This window comes from Neolamprologus multifasciatus, chromosome 3 (assembly GCF_963576455.1).
Source record: "Neolamprologus multifasciatus chromosome 3, fNeoMul1.2, whole genome shotgun sequence".
Lineage (NCBI taxonomy): Eukaryota > Metazoa > Chordata > Actinopteri > Cichliformes > Cichlidae > Neolamprologus > Neolamprologus multifasciatus.
In genome coordinates this window covers 22,006,410-22,025,027 of record NC_140441.1, presented here as the reverse complement: position 1 = coordinate 22,025,027, position 18,618 = coordinate 22,006,410, and the positions used below count along the sequence as shown (strand labels likewise).

General features: G+C 42.4%; 3 protein-coding genes across 7 annotated transcripts in view; 2 read left to right on the top strand and 1 right to left on the bottom strand.

Moving 5' to 3' along the window:
• Positions 1-1,845: 1,845 nt before the first annotated feature.
• dnajc3b (DnaJ (Hsp40) homolog, subfamily C, member 3b) lies at positions 1,846-9,250 on the top strand. The gene is made up of 12 exons (XM_085155518.1): positions 1,846-2,304; positions 3,564-3,674; positions 3,862-3,986; positions 4,093-4,167; positions 4,253-4,396; positions 4,578-4,759; positions 4,848-4,967; positions 6,127-6,232; positions 6,375-6,495; positions 6,722-6,854; positions 6,973-7,121; positions 7,701-9,250. Exons 1-12 carry the CDS (start codon positions 2,220-2,222, stop codon positions 7,844-7,846), a joined length of 1,497 nt encoding a protein of 498 aa, XP_085011644.1. The 5' UTR covers positions 1,846-2,219; the 3' UTR covers positions 7,847-9,250.
• A 61-nt stretch (positions 9,251-9,311) lies between these two features.
• On the bottom strand, positions 9,312-12,409 carry naa38 (N-alpha-acetyltransferase 38, NatC auxiliary subunit). The gene is made up of 3 exons (XM_085155523.1): positions 12,302-12,409; positions 10,975-11,149; positions 9,312-9,763 (listed from the first exon to the last, which is right to left on the bottom strand). The coding sequence occupies exons 1-3, from the start codon at positions 12,338-12,340 to the stop codon at positions 9,639-9,641; spliced, it is 339 nt and encodes a 112-aa protein (XP_085011649.1). The 5' UTR covers positions 12,341-12,409; the 3' UTR covers positions 9,312-9,638.
• Positions 12,410-17,515: 5,106 nt separating this feature from the next.
• The window catches only part of chd3 (chromodomain helicase DNA binding protein 3), a 63,851-nt gene continuing 62,748 nt past the window's right edge, over positions 17,516-18,618 (top strand). For all 5 annotated transcript variants that reach the window (XR_014870376.1, XM_085138801.1, XM_085138792.1 and 2 more), the window contains exons 1-2: positions 17,516-17,616; positions 18,160-18,346. Coding sequence is in view for 4 of the 5 variants with exons in the window: in XM_085138801.1 (XP_084994927.1) it covers positions 18,184-18,346 (163 nt within the window). In the remaining variant the exon portion in view is untranslated. The remainder of the gene's footprint in view (positions 17,617-18,159; positions 18,347-18,618) is intronic.

Below are 18,618 nucleotides of genomic sequence, written 5' to 3'. Positions count from 1 at the left end.
GAGAGAGTATGAGCATGCAGCGTTTAAAGTGTGGAAGTACTGACCTTACTTTAAGTTTGATTCCATAAAAAGTGACAAAAACATTAGTGTCCGTTGTGCGTGGGAAGAAAACTTCTTTTTACAGCGAAAAAAACCCTAAACAAACCCCGAGTGCGCTACGACATAATGGGAAATTCACAGAGAAACTCGTGGATTCTTCCACTGACTGCTGCGGCACACCTGCACCAGGGTAAACCTCCACCTACCCTACTCCAGCTTTACAGGTAAAAATAGAGCAACAGGACCGCTAGTCTTTGATTTTATTTATTTTCTGCTGTGTTTTACTTGCATCTATTTGAAAGACTGAGTGTAAACACAAAAAAATATTTTATTTTATGTGCTGGAATGTGCAGAAAATAGGTTTAAATGTTAAACTAATTTCTTCAAGTCAGAGAATGTTGCATATAATTAAATTTTTACTTGATGCATAAAGTTAAAAGATTAAAACTGATAAAAACAAGTTAAAAAAAAGAGACTTTTCCATTTGATTACATTTTGTATGATGGATTATGCAGAAAAAGGAGAATTGGGCTGAAAGATCTATCGCTTTATCACCTATTCAGGTTGTAAATCGTGTTTTTAAAAAGTAACTAAGTAAATAATTACTTTTGAAAAAGTAATCAGTAAAGTAACGGGATTACTTTTGGGGGGAAGTAATCAGTAATTAGTTACTGATTACTTTTTTCAAGTAACTTGACCAACACTGTCGAGCATTGAAGCAGATGGGCTGCAGCAGCAGAGGACCTCAATGGGTTACACTCATGTCAGCTAACATGATGTTGAGGCTACGCATGGACAACAAAACTTGACAACAGATGATTGTACTGATGAGTCTCAATTTGCTTCAACTTCTACAGTGGTAGGGATTAGGAGTACACAAGATGAAAGCATTGATCCATCCTGCTTTGTATCACTGGTTGTCCTGCTGCTGGTGATGTAATGGTGTGTGATATTTTCTTGGCATGCTTTAGGCCATTTAGACACCTGAGCTTCATTTGTATGGAACAGGCTACCTGATTATTGTTGCTGACAACAATAGCGTGTCATGTCACACAGCTCAAATCATCTCAAGTTAAACATGACAATGAGTTCACTTTACTGAAATGGCCTCCACAGTCACCCCATCTCAAACTAATAGAGCACCTTTGGGATGGAAGAGAAGATTCACATCATGCGTGATGTCATGTCAGTATGAAGCAAAATCTCTTAGGAATGCTTCCTGCGCCTTGTTCAATCCGTACTATGATGAATTAAGGTCGATCTCACTCTTAAAAGGCAAAAAGATGTCCGACCTTGTACCACACGGTATAACTATGAAGTGAGTGAGTCAGTGAGTGCAAATCACTTCAAAAATGAAGATTCAGGATTATTTTAAATTAAGTTATTAAATGACAAAACTTTATAGACCTGCAGAGAACTAAAAGAAAGGATGATTTATCATGATCAATTATTATTGTTATTATTGTTATCATTATTATTATTATTAGGACAGGATGATGATTACGGTTTTCGCATTCGTCGCATTTCGTCGCATTTCGCATTCTTTGAGGTAAAAACACAGACTGGGCCTGTTCAGCAGGTTGTTTTACATTGCATAACACGTCGTCATGTGTTACCACTGTTAATTACATACCCCGTGGTGACGTTTGGCCGCAGTGTGCAGGCTGCCGGGCCCATGCAGGGACATGGTGGGAGCGTCACTGTTAAAATAGCTTGTCCAATGAGAGCAGCCCACGTTTTTGGACGAACGCGGATGTGCACCTCGCGGACCAACCACGGAAAAGTAGAGCAGATAGGGCGGGGACGGCTCTGGCAGAGGGGCAAGGTTTCGTTTACAAAGTGTAAGGACGGTCAGCTGTTCGGCTTCAGCAACAGACTAGTCGTTTTAACTTTAAAACGAGTCTAGAAAATAATTAATTCAGGCGGGGTAGTGAATTCAAGCTGCTAGTTCTTTTGTGAGGAGAGGAACCTTTCAGCGACACGACTCATTTCCACACGGAATACTGTCCGATTGGGACTGTAAATACACCGTCGTAGCTGTTCTGCAGAGAGGGAAGACCCATGAGGGTGTAATAAATAACAGGCAGATTTCAATGAAACAGACAGGCGCTTTCAGTCGAAGCGGACGCAGAGCTGTGAAGTTGGCTGGTTCCGGTGTTAAAGCGTGAATCCGGGAAGAGATGGAGCCGTGTCGGCGGGCCGGACTCAGCGGGGTCCTGTGCTCCCTGTCACTGCTGTGTGTCATCCTGGACATCCAGCTGGACGGTAAGACCCACTTCACGTTAAAAGAAAACAAAAAACAGCCTGCTTACTCACTTGTTTGTCGTCTTTAGCTGCTAAAAATTCATTAAGCCGGCTTATTACCGACCCCGAAACTGCTCTTAAAATACTAATACAAAAAGTAATTACTATATCGTTGCTCTGATTTAAAGATACCGGCTATTAATCTGTAAAAGACATGAAGGCTTTAAAAGATGTTTCCAAGGGCAGCATCCTTACAACCAGGGGCGTAGTGAGGACTTACAGACCCAGCACCACCTGCTTTTACCTTTGTCAGGCCTCTGCTCTTAGTAATATTTATAGTTCAGTTACATTTATGTGTGTCAAATCATTATTTTAAAAACACTGATTGTATAAGGTTTCGTCTTGCAGTGATACTCCACTTTCACTTTTTATTACATCGGTTTTCTTTAGTTTCACCCCTCCCTCATTCCTCGCCAGCGCTAAAATACTTTCAGCTCTACACTTAACTGCCTACTTTACTACTAAAGTTGAGGTTTAATTCACAGTAATTGTACTGTATTTAAGTATTTCTCTACCTTCTGTTTCTATTCCACTATATTTTGGATGCAGATGGAGATTTTAAGACTTTAGTCGCTTATTCATTTGCAGATTAACTGCATTATTATAGATCAATGCCTATAAGCAATGTAGAAGGATGTAAAACAGTCCTCAACTGCAATGATCCACTAATATAATGTGTATGATTCTGAAAAGTGCCATTCTGTGTAATGAGTACTTTCACTTTAGGTAGTTAAAGTATATTTTGATAATATGACTTGTGCAATATTTAGCATAAAAGTGCATAAGAGGTGAATAAGGGAGAGGGAGTGGAGTGGGTGAAGATGAGTGAAAAAGGAAAGCGGTTCAAGTGAAAGACATGGTTTAGAAGATAGTAGGGAGACCTGCTGAGATGATCACTCTGGTATAAAGACAGGAGATGTTAAGAGATGTTAAGAGTTTCATGGGAGGATGGAAAAGAGTGGAAATGAGTACATCAGAGGGAAAGGTCAGACTGAGAAGTTCGGAGACAAGTTAGGTTGTTGGTCGGGTGCTGCAGCTCGATTGTGCGTTTTGAATCTTTTTCTGAGCTTGTGCAGCCTCTGTCATCAGAAGAGAGGTGCAAGTGGGAACAAAAGCCTGACAAACACACGAAGAAAATTGGGCTACACTGTGGTTTCCTTCTATAAAGTTGTCCCTCTTCAGTGTCTCCAGCGAGGCTCAAGCCCAGTTTTATGTTACAGGTGTCTTTGGGGCAACTCAGGCTGAGATTGAGCACCACTTGGAGATGGGCCGCAAACTTTTGGCAGCTGGTCAGCTGGCTGAAGCCTTGTCCCACTACCACTCTGCTGTGGGTAAGGTTACACACACACAGACACGTTCTTGCCACTGGCTGACATTTTCAGTCTACACAGTCGGTGCTTGTCTGTACAGTCGAGAAAGGTGTGTTATTGTGCGGTAAAAGAGTTTAGAGGTTCAAAGCTTGTGTTTGTTGCTTTTGTTAAAATTAAAATGAATAAATTGTGATGATGCATTTTCCAGAGGGTGACTCTAAGAATTACCTGACTTTCTACAAGCGAGCTGCAGTGTTTCTGGCCATGGGAAAGTCCAAATCTGCCCTGCCAGATCTGACCAAGGCTATCCAACTCAAGCCCGATTTCTTGGCTGTAGGTCACTCGCTAGCCTTTCTTAATGTCTTCTATCATATTCCATTTCTTCTGCCCTCTTCCAAGTCTTCGTCATCCTATCTTTTTATCTGTTTGTATTTTTCAGGCCCGCTTGCAGAGAGGGAACATCCTGTTGAAGCAGGGCAGCACGCAGGAGGCACGGGAGGACTTTGAGGCAGTGGTAGGTTTTATAACGTGCTGCTTTTGCAGTCCTAAATCACTCTCCCACGTATGTTTGCTACAATAATATGTACCTGCTGTTCCAGCTGCAGCGGTCCTCAGACAACGAGGAAGCTCAGAACCAGCTGATGAAGGCGAACGAGCTGGAGGAGCTGCAGGAGGAGGCCCAGGCCGCGTACCACCAAGGGGACTACAGCACAACGATCACTCTGCTGGAGAGAGTTATAGAGGTAGGGGTCTTGTTGGTTAATTTTATTTTTCATTTACAATCTTACCAATACCAACTACTTCAAAGTGTGATTTCAAATCTGATTTTAATGGCTCAGCATTTTAGTTATTAAAGGAGTTGCCTCACACAACTCCTTTAATGAGCTGATTGCTCATTTATAAAAAGTTTCCGTCTTCCTCTAGATCTCTCCTTGGGATCCAGAGTCTCGGGAGCTCCGCGCAGAGTGCTACATCCGGATGGGAGATCCACAGAAAGCCATCCAGGATCTCACGCCGACGACGCGGCTTCGCAACGACAACCGCGCCGCCTTTCTGAAGCTCAGCAAGCTGCACTACAGCCTCGGCGACCACCACGAGTCACTCAAGTGAGCGTCGTTCCTGGAATAAACAAATAGGTCTGGCTTGCTCAGCCACACAAATGAAGTCTCACTTTTTCCATCTATTCACACGCAGCAACGTCAGAGAGTGTCTGAAACTCGACCAGGACGACAAGGAGTGCTTCAGCCACTACAAGCAGGTGAAGAAGCTCAGCAAGCAGCTGGACTCGGCAGAAGAGCTGATTGAGGAGGGCAGGTGGGTATTTCTGTTGGGCTGAGGCACTTCGCTTCCACCTGCATGCAAATAAGAGTTTCAGAGGGCAGCTATAGTCTCAGCCTCTGAAAGTGTAACATATACAAATGAGGGCATAATTATTAGCACAGCTATGAAAACTTTCCCCAAGTCTTTTTTTTTTTTTTTTTTTTAACAGAGCAAGGGATTTTCAACACAGCATTTTCTTTAGAAAGCATAAATTATAAATATTTGCACACAGTAACAGAATAATTTCATAAAAGAAGAAAAAATACCAGAGTCAGTATTATTAGCCCCCTAAAAAACCACAAACCACTTCTGTGCAATGATTTGCTTTAACTTGTAATGCTCAGCTTGTAAGTTAAAGTTAAAACTGAGGGTTATCGTCCAACTTACACACAGCAAAAAACTTCAGCAAGAGTTTGAGCTGTCAATGAGAAGACAGCTGGTCAAAGACAAAAGAAGACTTGAGAAAAAGTGGCTGATGCTCATGTTGCAGGAGGTGATATACAAACATATCACAGCGTTTTCCAAGTGTTAAAAACTGGAGCGAGAAGCATCATTGCAAAATTCAAAGAGAGCCACACAGTGCAGAACAAGCCTGGAAGAGGTAGGAAGAGAAAGAAAACTAAGAAGGCCCCAGAACATGACAACGACCTAAAACTCAGGGTTAAGAATAAGCTCCAGAAGACCAAAGTGAATGTCCCTGACTGGCCTGGGCAAAAGCCCTGACTTAAAAAATCTGGAGGTGCTGGAGATTCATCAAAGAAAAGTGAGTTGTGATTCCTCAGGACACGCGTGAGAGCCTTATTGAGAACTAGAAGAAACAGTTGCAGGCTGTTAACCAGCAAAGAGAACCGACTATTAGCAGCAGGGGGGCTAATAATGTTGATGCAGGTAGTTTTTATGACATATTTGTGTTTCTGTGCTCAAAGTAAAATAATGTAAGCATCCAAAATAAAACAAGCATGTTTGGAAATGCTGTGTTTAAAAGTCCTGGCTCTCTTTAACGGCACTTGGGAATTTTTCTTTCTTTTTGTTTTCATAGGTGGGATAATAATTAACTCATCTGTACATTTGCAGCTTGTAAACTGTGAACTGCTTCAGTGCCACAGCATGTTAAGTGCTTTGACCTTTAACTGTGTTTCTCTCTCTCCATTAGGCATCAAGAAGCCATAGAAAAGTATGAATCAGTAATGCAGACGGAGCCTAATGTCCCGTACTACACCAACCTGGCCAAAGAGAGGATCTGCTTCTGTCTTGTGAAGGTGGGAGAGTGACGGCAGCATTTCTCACGAAGCGATGCTCATTTTTCTCCTCGTCATTCCCTTGCAAACGCACTGTCCTAGTTCTCAATAGAGTTCAGTCTTAGTTTGTAATCATTCACCTTTTGCTTCATATCATTTCCAGATTAAATCAGTGCCTGAGGCGATAGACGTGTGTTCGGAGGCCCACCAGAGAGACCCCCGCAACGCCAACGTCCTCAGAGACAGAGCAGAGGCCTATATCCTCAACCAGGACTACGAGAAAGGTGACACAGTCTTCTCAATGAATGCAACTCAACTCATCCCATGCTTATGTCCTGTCATGATGTCATGAGCCTATCGTAACCATAGACACAGCTTCCATCTCAGAACTGCACACGCAGTATCAGATTTTTATTGATAATTGATGATTAAAGTAAAACAACATTACATAATTAGCCTCAGATATGTGGTGTTTAGGAGTAATCTGTAAATCCCTTGTGTGTCGTGCAGCTGTGGAGGACTACCAGGAGGCGAGAGAGTTCGACGGCGACAGCAACGATATCAAAGAGGGGCTGGACCGAGCCCAGAGGCTGCTCAAGCAGTCTCGTAAGAGGGACTACTATAAAATCCTCGGTGTCAGCAGGTAACCAGTCCAGCCAGCTTCAACATAAACACTACACGTTTACTTTATTTTTCTGATGCCAAAGTCAACGCCCGTCACTTTTATAAGAGGGCCCGCTAACGCTCAGAAACTTCCTCAGGAATGCCAACAAGCAGGAGATCACCAAGGCGTACAGGAAGCTGGCACAGCAGTGGCACCCCGACAACTTCCAGTCTGAGGCCGAGAAGAAAGAAGCAGAAAAGAAGTTTATTGACATTGCATCGGCCAAAGAGGTCCTTACTGATCCAGGTCAGCAGCCAGCCTTGTTATTTTATTTATTTAGCCTTTTCCCTGATCTCTCTGAAAACAACTATTTACAGCCACATTTCCACACCACCAATATCTGATTTTAAAGAATTTCCAGGATTTTAGACATACTTCCACAAATTCCAACAGTCTCCATAAACATCCATCTATTCATTTTATTCCACTTATAATAGACTTGAAAAGCTAGCTATGAGCTATGAGAACATTCATGTGAAAGAAACGAGCGGCTTCGTTCTTCTTTTCACAAAACAGACCAAAAAATGTTGCTCAGCAGACGCTAAAACTGCAGCTCTGCAGTCAAAGAACAAACATTTACTGACTGTCAGGTTTAGTCTGATGAATAGACTGATGTCATTTTGGTATTGTGACAGTAGGGGGCAGCACAGTGGTCCAGTGGTTAGCACCTAAGTTCAAGTTCACCGTCATCACAGGTCCTGTAAAAAATTGAATAGAATTGTAAAAGCAGAAGAAAATTGATGTTTGTCAAATCAAGTCCAAACTAGTTAATTTTTACTAAAATGTTAACGATCCAGTTCGCTATTACTTTTTTTTTTTCTCTAGAAATGAGACAGAAGTTTGATGCGGGCGAGGATCCGCTGGACCCAGAAAGCCAGCAAGGAGGAGGCGGAGGTCAGCAGGGCTGGCCTTTTCACTTCAACCCCTTTGAATCTGGCGGCAGCTTCCACTTCAAGTTCCAGTACAACTAGAGAGCAGGACTTGACGAACACACGGGCAGGGAGGGGGGTAGTGTCGTTTTTAGGTGGATTGGATACTTTGGAAAAAACCTTCGGGGGATTTTGGAGGACGAGTCTTCCTCAAAAGCTCTGCGTCAGCCTGGACGCAGGTTTTCGCAAACTTTCTTTTGTTATTTTGGACTTTTTACCACAAAATCAAAGGACCTACCTGTGGTTACTCATAGATTACATTGTGCTTGAAGAAAATGAAGTCTACAGATGAGCTCCGTAGGAAATGTGACTGCTGGAAGCAGTGTCCGTTCTTATTCTTTCTTTGTGCCATTCTTTGAAGCGCTACTCGGCGCCTCCTTTTTATTTTTAGTGCCGTGACTCTTTGCTTGAAAATCTGTACGTCTGTCCGTTTGCTTGCAGTATTCTTTAAAGGTCTACTGATTTCAGTCTCTATTTTTTACCATGTCGAGACATCTCTACACTAGAGAAGCAGGATTTTTATATTTATCATTAGACCTGTGGCTGTTGAGCTATATTTATGGTGAAACTCGAGCACCGCTACAGGAAACCTGTAGGTGTAAGAATTTCAATATCCTATGGATCTGAAGTCAGTGTAGGTGCTCTGTGATGTATACATGTATATTTTTAAATTTAAATCAGCTCCTCCTGATAGCTAATTGGAATAATTCTGTGTGAATTTTGATTTGGAGATGTTCATTTATATCCAGGGGCAGGCATTATGGATGTAAGTGCACAAAATAAGTGGAAAAAAAAAAAAGTTTAGAAAAACAGCCGCAAATGACTGCATTGACATTTAGAGTATTTCTGTTCCTTCCCTCCTCCTTTCAAGGAAACGTTTCGAAAGCTTGCACTTTTACTTTGTTCGAAAAGGCCACTTCCCTCCTCCTGCACTCCTGAAATGTTACTGTAGGCCTTTGAAAAGCCTTCCACACACTCCCGTGTGTCTTCAGTGGCTATCCGAGAACCTCATTTATAAATAGGTCTTACTGAAGCGTGTCTGAGCTGCTGCTTTATTTTTCCCGAGGTACACCATATCTACTTCACGAGCAGCATGTTTGGATAATATTTATCCAATGGGTCACACTGACACATACGAACTTCATACAGTTTATAAATGAGGTTCTTGCAGCCACACGGGCCACACAGGTGAACCGAGATGATGTTTTTAAAGACTTTATTTTTTAGCACAAATTAAGTTATTTTGTCTTTAATAACTTGAGGACACACTGACTGTAACCAGCTTCTACTGCTTGATTGTGTGAACAAAATGTGACAGGCTCTCTTTGTATTTAACTCTGAGTGGGATGGTTTTGTTTCTGGGTTTCTTTTGTTGGAGGCTTTTTTTTTCCTGTTGCCAAACTGAGTCAGCTGACAAGCTCAAGTGTATTAAAATATTGAAACAAACGCATTTTTGCTCATTTTGTTTTGCTGTGTTTTAAAGCGAGGCGAGGACGGCAACACAAAGTCTCAAATAGGGTGATTTATTTTAAAACACACTGTAATAAAGACGGGCATTGCAGACACCGAGACACATACAAGTAAGCTCTCGTTTACTCACACCTCATGCACGCCCACACCATTTCTACACTCGCTGCATTGTGCAGCAGTTGACGCAAACGCACTCTTTCATCAGTCGCCGAGGGACTGACTGAATCCACGACATCGACACAGAAGGTCTGCGTCCAAAGAGTGAGAGACTGACGTCGTCCGTTCTCCTGGGATCGACCACGGCCTTGAGTCTGGCTCGGCAGGACTCAGTCACATGAATGCTGTCCAAACAGACGGAGCTCCGTCAGTGGTTAGCTCCGAATCCCTGTGTGTCGTCCAGGCTGTCTGCCTCCACCTCGATGGACACCACGTGGTGGCCGGGAATCATGGCCAGGCCCAGGACTCTGGGTTCGCTCTGGGAGAATGTGTCTTAAAAGAAAACGAGACAACAGGTCAGACTACACTTACTGTGTGATACCTTATTAAGCACACCTGCACGTTACTGTAAATACCAAGTCGGCCAATCACATGGCAGCAAATCAGTGCATTTAGACATGTAGATATGTAAACAGAATGAGGAAGAAAGGTGATTTAAAGGGCTCTACTAGTCTGAATATTTCTGAAATTTTCCCACACGACCATCTGTGTGGTTCATAGAGATATTTCTGACAAAGTGAAAATATCCAAGCTGATAGGAAGGCAACAATAACTCATTACAAGCAACATACGCAGAAGAGCATCTTTGAATGAACAGCACATACAGAAAGAACAGCAGGGCTTTGCCCAATAACAACAAAAGAAACATTAAAGCAAGATGTTGTCTGGTCTGATGAGTCTCAATTTATACTGTGATATTCAGACGGTTGGGACAGAGTTTGGTTTAAAGAGCTACCCTGCCATGTATCACTGGCTACCAACATAGCATAGTCTAAATACCTGCAGCCTAACTGGGGTATTTGACTATGCCCACCCCTTTATAACCCCAGTCCAACCATCATGTAATAAAGCTCAGATCATCTCAAACTGGTTTCTTGAACATGAGAATTAACTCATTGTACTCGAATGGCCTCCACAGTAACCACATCTCCTCCAACAGAGCAAATCTGGGATTTGGTGGAATGTTTCCAGCACCTAACATCATCTTCTCTTCCACTACAGTTTCTTTCTTAGCAAAACCAATAATCTAGGAACTAAACTACAGATTAATATATGTAAATATGAAATGATTTTTAACTGTAACATCAAAAGATAAAAGTTGTTCCATTTCCATGAGTTTCAAAACAACAGGTCACAGCAAATAAACCACAAAACAGTACAAACAACACAACTTTTACCCATTTCCCTGTGTGTTTTTTTGCCAAGTGAATGACAAAAGCATCGTGTATGAGTTTCCCACAGCTGCTGGTTCTGATCAGTATTATTTTTAGCTTTATTGTTAACCTTTAAGATGGTTTGGCATTGAGTAAAGTCACAGTTTGATAGCACACCTGTGTGTTTAAATCTTTCCTGGAAAGACACTTCAAAGATGCTTTGATAATACAACACCATAAAAAGTGCGAGGTGTGAAAAAGAACAGAACAGCCTTTTTATACGGAGTCAAAGGCATCAGTGGACGCTGTGCTCAGGTCGCCTCTGCGTACCTGTGGATTTAAGGAATTCCTGAGCTGAGCCGAGGATGACGTTGCAGTCCCGGTCAGTGCAGAGGAAAAGGCCCACCAGAGTCCGTCCGTCTGTCATGCGGATCCTCATGTTCTTGTTCAGGAGCCCCTCCAGCTTCTGCCTTGGCTGAGATGATGAGGACACTTCAGACTGCTCCTGGGTGAGGACAATATGGGAAAGTGAGCAAAATAAAACATAAGCTGAGGGCTAAATTATTATTTAACAGACTAATTGGCACATTATTAATCCATTATTATATTATTTGAAAGAAGCCCTGTTTAGACACATGTAATGACCGCTGTGAAATTTTAGCTTCATATATCAAACACTTCTCAGTATACATTCTTCTCCAAAATTGTCCATTGACCCACTTTCATAATGTTTTTTGACCCCAAATTTTAAAATCTGACAGTTTTTGAATGTGAATATCTCAAAAACTATTAAAGAAAAATGTGTGAAATTTGCACTGGTCTTTCGTACCATAAAAGGGAATTGGGATCTTTTTTGGGACACATAAACCAAAAAAAGTATTAGCTAGAAAAAATGTGAGAAAATAAATTCCATGCACTCCTGTTAAATCTCATATCTCTTAATACATACTGATATCTTTTTTTCCTGGTACAACTTGTGGTGTTTGCTAAACACAGAATAAAAGTTGAATGAAAATGACATTTTCTTAATTTCTGTGACCAAGAATTTCATGTTTAAAAGCTTTCTACTTGTTTTATGTTACAGTACTGTGAGTTTGGAAACTGTCACTACTGCATTTTTGCAATGTGATTTTTTTTACTGTCCCAAATTACAGTTCCTGTTCAAGAAAGAAAGGCCTGTGGAAATGTAAGGCTTTTACCTTTAATAGTTTTGAGCTATAAAAAGGCCTGGAAGTAGGTGGATGGGACTTAAAACATATCTATTGAAAAAAAAATGATATATGAAGCTAACATTTTAAAACAATCACTATATATATCCAAACTCTGGGCTATAAATGTTTAGGTAAATCTGAGACGGTTGAGGAAAAAATAATGATTTGAGACAGAATGACCAAACTTTGCATTTTGGTGAGGAGAACTCAACACATAGTGAATCTCTAGTCTGTCGTTCATATAAACAGTTAAATAAACGCCGGTTACCAGGTCAGATGTACAAGCTAATTTGTTAGCCACCGACTAACGAATTGGCTACAACTGAAGCAATGACAATGTTGAAATACTTTTCAGTTTAACTATTTTTTTTAATCTCAGTTTTGACATGTTAAACAGCACCAACAACCCTGAGACAAACTGAAAAATTAAAACGAGAAACACATACGTGAGTCGAAGGGCCGTTTTCCTCAATCATTGTGGCCATAACCTGCCCCTCTTCTTCTCCTCCGGCATTTGCTTACGGAGCAATTTCATCGACGGACCAGCGAAACCGGAAACGATCCCGTTTTTTTTTTTTTTCTTCTTAAAGGGGAGGTCCGTTAGGATGCGGCTAGAATTTTTTTTTTTTTTTTAAGTTTTATTTAAGTTATTATTTAAATGATAATTATTAATAATAATAACTGATCAAAGACTTCATTAGCCTCGTTTTAGCACTGTTTGCTAAACCCTTTTAAAAACTCATATACCCATACTTTTCAAAAACGAGAGTTTTATTGTCGGGTAAGTCTGGAGAATTTGGAGTGTGGCATTTTAAAGCTCGCCTGTATGTCCCCACCGTCGCCAGAGGTGGCCGCTACAGGATCATTTTCCCTTCATTTCCTGACACATCGCTTTAAAAACACTGATAAAATCACTGAGATTTCTATCTGATTTGTACGCGTTGCTTAACCCACGAGCTTCACTGAAAAGATGACTTGTATAACTTACCAAGTGTTACTTAAAAATCCTTTCTAAAGTACCACATTTAAAAACCTGAGGGGAAACTGCTAAAGTCATTACAGTGGGTTATGATTGTCACAAAAATATCATTTTCACTGCACTATTATGGCAACACAAGTTGCAATATCTGCAGAACAAATAAAAGCAGTCAAGTTCATTTGACTCAAAATAAAAGTAAAGAGAGAGGCTGTCAGCATAACTACAAATGAAATGAACCGGTACACACACTGTAGAGGAACCAATAAGCAAAAGATCCACGGTGCCAAACATCTCCTAACAGAACCAGAAACCCAATTACTTACAGGAAAAAGAGGACAGAGAAGCTCCGTGAGAGAAGAAGAAACACTATGATAGTAAACCTCTTTTTCTCAAGTGCCAAAAATCTAAATCTAAATGACCGCATAGATTAAATGTTACACACTGGATAAGACAGATGATGTCAAACTGGAATGTTGGCATGTGAATATAAATATCTGGTTTGCACTTTTCTCTCAAAGTAGAGTTTGGAGGAGGGGCTAATAGTTTCTTTTCTATTTAGTTCCTACGTTTTTTTTTTTTATTATTATTATTATCGCTGTGAAATATTTTAAAAGACTTTAAAGAGAATTTAGAGTCAAGATTTATGTGAGTCATTCCCGAGAAAGGAAAGATCAAGTTAAGACACGATATGATAAGATCAGACAAACACTGTTCAGCAAACAACCCGGAACAGATGTAACTACTGATGTTTAAAAAAAGCATGATTTTGTAGAAGATATACTCTTGTGCAGCAGCATTTCATCATATATTCACTGTATATCGACGCATCTCTATGTGAATGAAATGAATGAGAGTGAAAATAGAGCCTCATCTAGGTGGTGTGCATAGTTTTTTTTTATCTGAACTAAAGTCATAATCCACAGATCTTCTTGGGTGGTTTTGTAGTGGCAGTGAGTGCTGGCCTTGCCGCTGACTGTGCTGATGGTATCTTGAATCCTTAGAAGAGGGATGACTGGCATCATAGTCGTAACTAAAGGTTTGTATCCTCTTTATCCTTCAAAACTCCACGCATAGCATGCAAAAGAAGGCTATTTTGTGTTTTTGACCCATCTGCAGAGAAGTGTAGGAGCACCCACATTAAAAAGCTTTTAATATGTGGGGTTAAAGTCATTATTAATGGCATCCCTAACCCTAGTGCTGTGTTTTGGAGAGAACCACATCCTATCCACACACCCATCCATCTAGCTCCTTCTGCTTATCAGATTCAGCGTTGTAGGAGCCCGTCCCAGCTTCTTGGGACACTTAAAATGGCACATTTTAATAGTTTAGGTTAGAATGATAATCACAGATGATGACCTATGCCTCATGAGTTAAAAGTAAACCTGTGAGGATTTACTTTCTTTTACTGTCCAAAGAAGCCTTAACCCTAAACCTCGATGTGTCACACTCTTAACATCTGGTGGATGTTAAGAGACTCAAACTTTGCTGATTATGTCCTTTACAGTCTTCATATAGTTGGATAGCTCAGGAGTTTTACATCACCCTCTCCCTCCTATGTCTCTGATAAAACTTTCCCAGAAATCATCATCTCTCAATGTACACGGCCACAACTGGAGCCCATTAACTGGCACAATTAAACCCCAAAAAGCACTGTGTCCCACCTTTACTTTTTAACACTTTATTACAAGTGTTTCACTGGTCAGGGAATACGCTGAGCCAAAACTCAACTGATCAGCACTTCTTCTGCTGCTAATTCAAGCCCACACCAGCGTCTGGTGGATTGGCCCCCGCTGCACGCCTCTTATTTAAGCATTATCTGCTCCCCGGGTCGCCTCAGTTCAGACAGCTCAGCTCTGAATGGAGCTCAGGAGCCGGTGTCTTCCTCTGTGTGTCACACTGCATAAAATCTGGGTTAGCTGGTGCGCAGCACCCAGGGGAGGCTTTTCTCTCTCATCCTCGACATGTCTCCCTGCCAAACGGACACGGGGAGTGTTGGTAGTGGCGGGCGGGTGGGCGGGGAGGGGGAAGGCGGGTAGTCACAGCAGAGTAGCGCAGTATGTCAGGGCCTACGGCACATGAGAGCCCTGGCTGGTTTCACCCTTTTTTTTCTTTTGCAATAGCATAGTGAGAAACATGCACGGTTATGAGTACAGATACCTCACTCACACACTCACACACATAGGTAGTGTGGGTTAGGGTATGTAAGCTACACACACACAAAGCTTCCACATCACCAGCCTCTCAATCTGGCAACCGCAGACACCTCAGTGGCCAGAGGCTTAGTGGGTGGGTGGATGGGGGGACTCCAGTCACACACACACACTGTGATACACTTTCCCTGCACTGACACACACCGACATGTCTCCTCTGCCCATGTTGTCTTGCGTTGCGCCGTCTCTCTCTTGGCAGATGTGGCCTTTGGATCAGACACTAATTAAATTCCTCTCCTCTCATTTGTGGGCGCGGGGCGAGCTGAGCCGAAGCAGCTCGAGCACCTGTTGCAGCAGCAGCAGAGAGAGGAGGAGGAGGAGGAGGAGCGTGCTGAGCAGGCGAGGCGTAACTGAAATGCTTGTTTACACGATACCCGGTTATTGGTGTGGGAGCCACAGCTGACAGAGTGACAGATAGCATAGAGACGGAGCGCTGAACTTGGAGACGCGGAGGCTTTACGAGATGTCACAACGGCTAGGCTGCCTGAGTCGTCGGCCGTGTGGTCGGGATGTCTTTCAGCTTCTGACACTTTTATAATTCCACATTTTTCCCCTCCTGCGTTCACTTACAGATCTGTTGGGACAACAGGAGGGTTAGAGAAGGTTGTATCATGGTGAGGTTCAGGGAGATTTAGGCGTGCTTGCACTGAAACATTTCAGTTATCTTCATATAAAACTTCCTTAGGTTGTTGAACAGTGGATGACACAGCTCTGCGTGTAAAAATAGAGTAGTAATACCTGTGTGCATCTACTACTTTACTTACTGTATATAATTTTATAGACATAACTTTCTTTAATTTTAGCTGAAGTGGATTTAAAACTTTTAAAAACATACTTTTCTTCCTTTTTTTTAAGAGATAGCAAGGTGCTATTTGAATATCTGTGTGTGTGTCGATGTGTGTACATGTGGCTTATGGTGTAAACCACAATGTGTGGTCAGTAAGACTAGAAAGGTGGTTCACTGAGGTAACAGTGAGCCTGGATTCACAATGCTTGCATTTCTTTATTTGCATGTGCTCAGCATGCAAACTGAATGGAGTGTAAAAGACCTTTTGACTTTGGTGTGGCCTGACCCCCCAAGGCCTCCTCAGCTAACTCAAACTTCAGGTAATACTGGGCGGGTGGCCCTTTAACTGTGGGCTGGTTGAGCAGGTGACCCGTATGCTAAAGGCTGCTGCAGCTGCACAGTCTGAGTCTGCCCCCTGGCCATTTCCTCCACTCTTGCCCTGCCTTATCTCTGCACTATCCTTTCAAAATAAAGGCTGAAAATACAAAAAGTAAATGTTACTACATATAAAACCCTTCCACTGTGTGTCTTTGGTCCTGTCTTCCTCCTCTCACCCCCAAGTGGTCGCAGCAGATGGCTGCCCCTCCCTGAGCCTGGTTATGCTAGAGGTTTCTTCCTGTTAAAAGGAGGTTTTTCCTTCCCACTCTCACCAAGTGCTTACTCATGGGGGTAGTGTGATTGTTGAGGTTTTTTCTGTATTATTGTAGGGCCTCTACCTCATATAAAGATAAAGACCCTTTACCTTTATATGAGTCTACTGTTGTTGTGATTTAGCACTTTATAAATAAAATTTCACACTCTTCCCTCTAACTCTGAACAAATGTTCAGACACTCTAGGGCCGACTACAGTTTGCTGAAGCGAATTAAACAGTAAAGACATGAGCAGCTTATTGGAACACAGGTGCTGAGATATTAAAGGGACCAGGGGTCTACTGCTACTAGATATTGGCACACTGGGAAACAAGAGATTGCAAGAAATGTGTAATTTGTTCATTATTTTTTCAATATTTCTTTTAAATGAAATAGGAATCATGTATTTTAAAACATAACGCGCCTTTTAAAAATATATTATGTAAATTATTTTTTTAAACCATATATTTGAATCTTTAGTGAAGTCACAGTTTCCTGCCTGACCCTGATTTTCTATGTGAGGCTTGAATGCGAAAAAAGAGCAAATCAAAATTCCTTTTGTCAAAACAAAAGTGCCCCCGGGCAGCCACCGAGGGCTGGCCGGGGTCTAGGCATTCCCATGGCCTTACTGCCATCCAGTTATCACAGCTCGGCGCTAACGAGAGCGCGACTTTACAGCGAGAGCTCGGAAAATCTCTCGTGGCCGTTTTAAACGCCGGTGCGAGAGACGGCGTGCGCACTTGGAGCCGTTTCTCGCGGTGCTTTCTAGAGGTGGAAACGCGGTTTTGCATACCCCGACCTGTTTCCATCCCCACCACAAGTAGTTAATTTTTTAAGCAATACAATCTGATGTAAGTCTGGGCATGGCTGCGGCAGATTTTCCCAACCCCCCTCTCTCACTCACTCTCTCTCTCTCTCAATCCCTCCCCAGCACTCATACACACGCACACGCTCACACACACACACACACATACAAGCGCGTGCCCAACCCTACTGCTGCTGCTCCAAAATAATTTCTTTTCTTTTTTTTTTGAAGCACAACGGTGGGGGCTCCGGAGAATATAAGGTGGCCATATTTGATAGATTTGTGTCGGGGTCTGCAATGCAGAAAGCGAGAGTTGTTGCGTGTGATCTGGCAAGTGACAGTGACACCAGGCAAGTCTGTCGGATTCGTGACTGATCCGGACTTGAGGGGCTGGGAGGGGGGGGGGGGGGGATAGAGAAAGAGAGAGAGAGGGAAAAAAGAGAGGAGGGGAGGTGGGGGGGTCAGAGAGAAAAGAAACAAACAAGTAACAATGTAACTTACATGCAGTCACACACCCCTTTTTTTTTGCTCCTTGTAACAATGTGTACGTTTTTGAGGAGGGAGGGGGCGCGCGGAGGGAGAAAGAGAGAAGGAGAGAGAGAGAGAAAGGAGGAGGGGGGTGCGTTCTGAAATAATATAGTCAGCCATTTTTTATGTAAGGGGATTTTTTTTTCTTATTGGGGGGGTTGTTAAAAAATAAATATAAGAGGGCGGCCATCTTTGTTGCTCTGCCTTGGTGTAAAATATTCCAAAACGCCCCCCACTTTTTCCTGAGCCGATTTGAATATTAAATAAATATCATATAATCGGACAAGAACGCGCTTTTTCTCCCCCTTTCTTCTTCTTCTCCTTCTTCTTTCTCCCCCCTTTTTCTTTTTTTTTTTAAATACAAGGACGGATCCAATGACAGGGATATAATGTCCTCTCCTCTCCGGTCCTGTGAGGAAGACGAGGGCATGGTGGTTAATTCCGAGGGAGGAGATTTTGATGAAGAAGACGACGACGGGGACCTGGACGAGAACGCAAGCGACATAAACTCGCCGGCGGCGCCTCGGGAAACTGCAACACCAGCCGCGCCAGGTACAGTAAAAAACGGGAAACTGGCGGACAGGTCGGGAGCGCGCACACGAAATAAGAAATACACACACTCACGCGCGCTTTTTGCTGCTTTTCTTAGAGGCACAAATATAAGATAGAAAAGCGCGTGGTGGAAGTGTCCGAAACCCGCAGATCTTCTTTCTTTTAATCTCCCCCCCCTCCTCCAACACATCCCATCCAGGTCCACATCGGTACAGTAGAAAGCAGCGAGATCTCGAGTGCGCGCAGACAACAACAACAACAAAAAAGAAAGA

Excerpts from the sequence above, each read along its gene's own strand:
- dnajc3b (XM_085155518.1), top strand. The coding sequence starts at position 2,220 with ATGGAGCCGTGTCGGCGGGCCGGACTCAGCGGGGTCCTGTGCTCCCTG. Across the intron at positions 3,987-4,092 it reads TCAAGCCCGATTTCTTGGCT|GCCCGCTTGCAGAGAGGGAA; the intron begins GTAGGTCACTCG and ends TGTATTTTTCAG. Across the intron at positions 7,122-7,700 it reads AGAGGTCCTTACTGATCCAG|AAATGAGACAGAAGTTTGAT; the intron begins GTCAGCAGCCAG and ends TTTTTTCTCTAG.
- naa38 (XM_085155523.1), bottom strand. The coding sequence starts at position 12,340 with ATGGCCACAATGATTGAGGAAAACGGCCCTTCGACTCAC. Across the intron at positions 11,150-12,301 it reads AAAACGGCCCTTCGACTCAC|GAGCAGTCTGAAGTGTCCTC; the intron begins GTATGTGTTTCT and ends GTCCTCACCCAG. Across the intron at positions 9,764-10,974 it reads GGAATTCCTTAAATCCACAG|ACACATTCTCCCAGAGCGAA; the intron begins GTACGCAGAGGC and ends TTTTCTTTTAAG.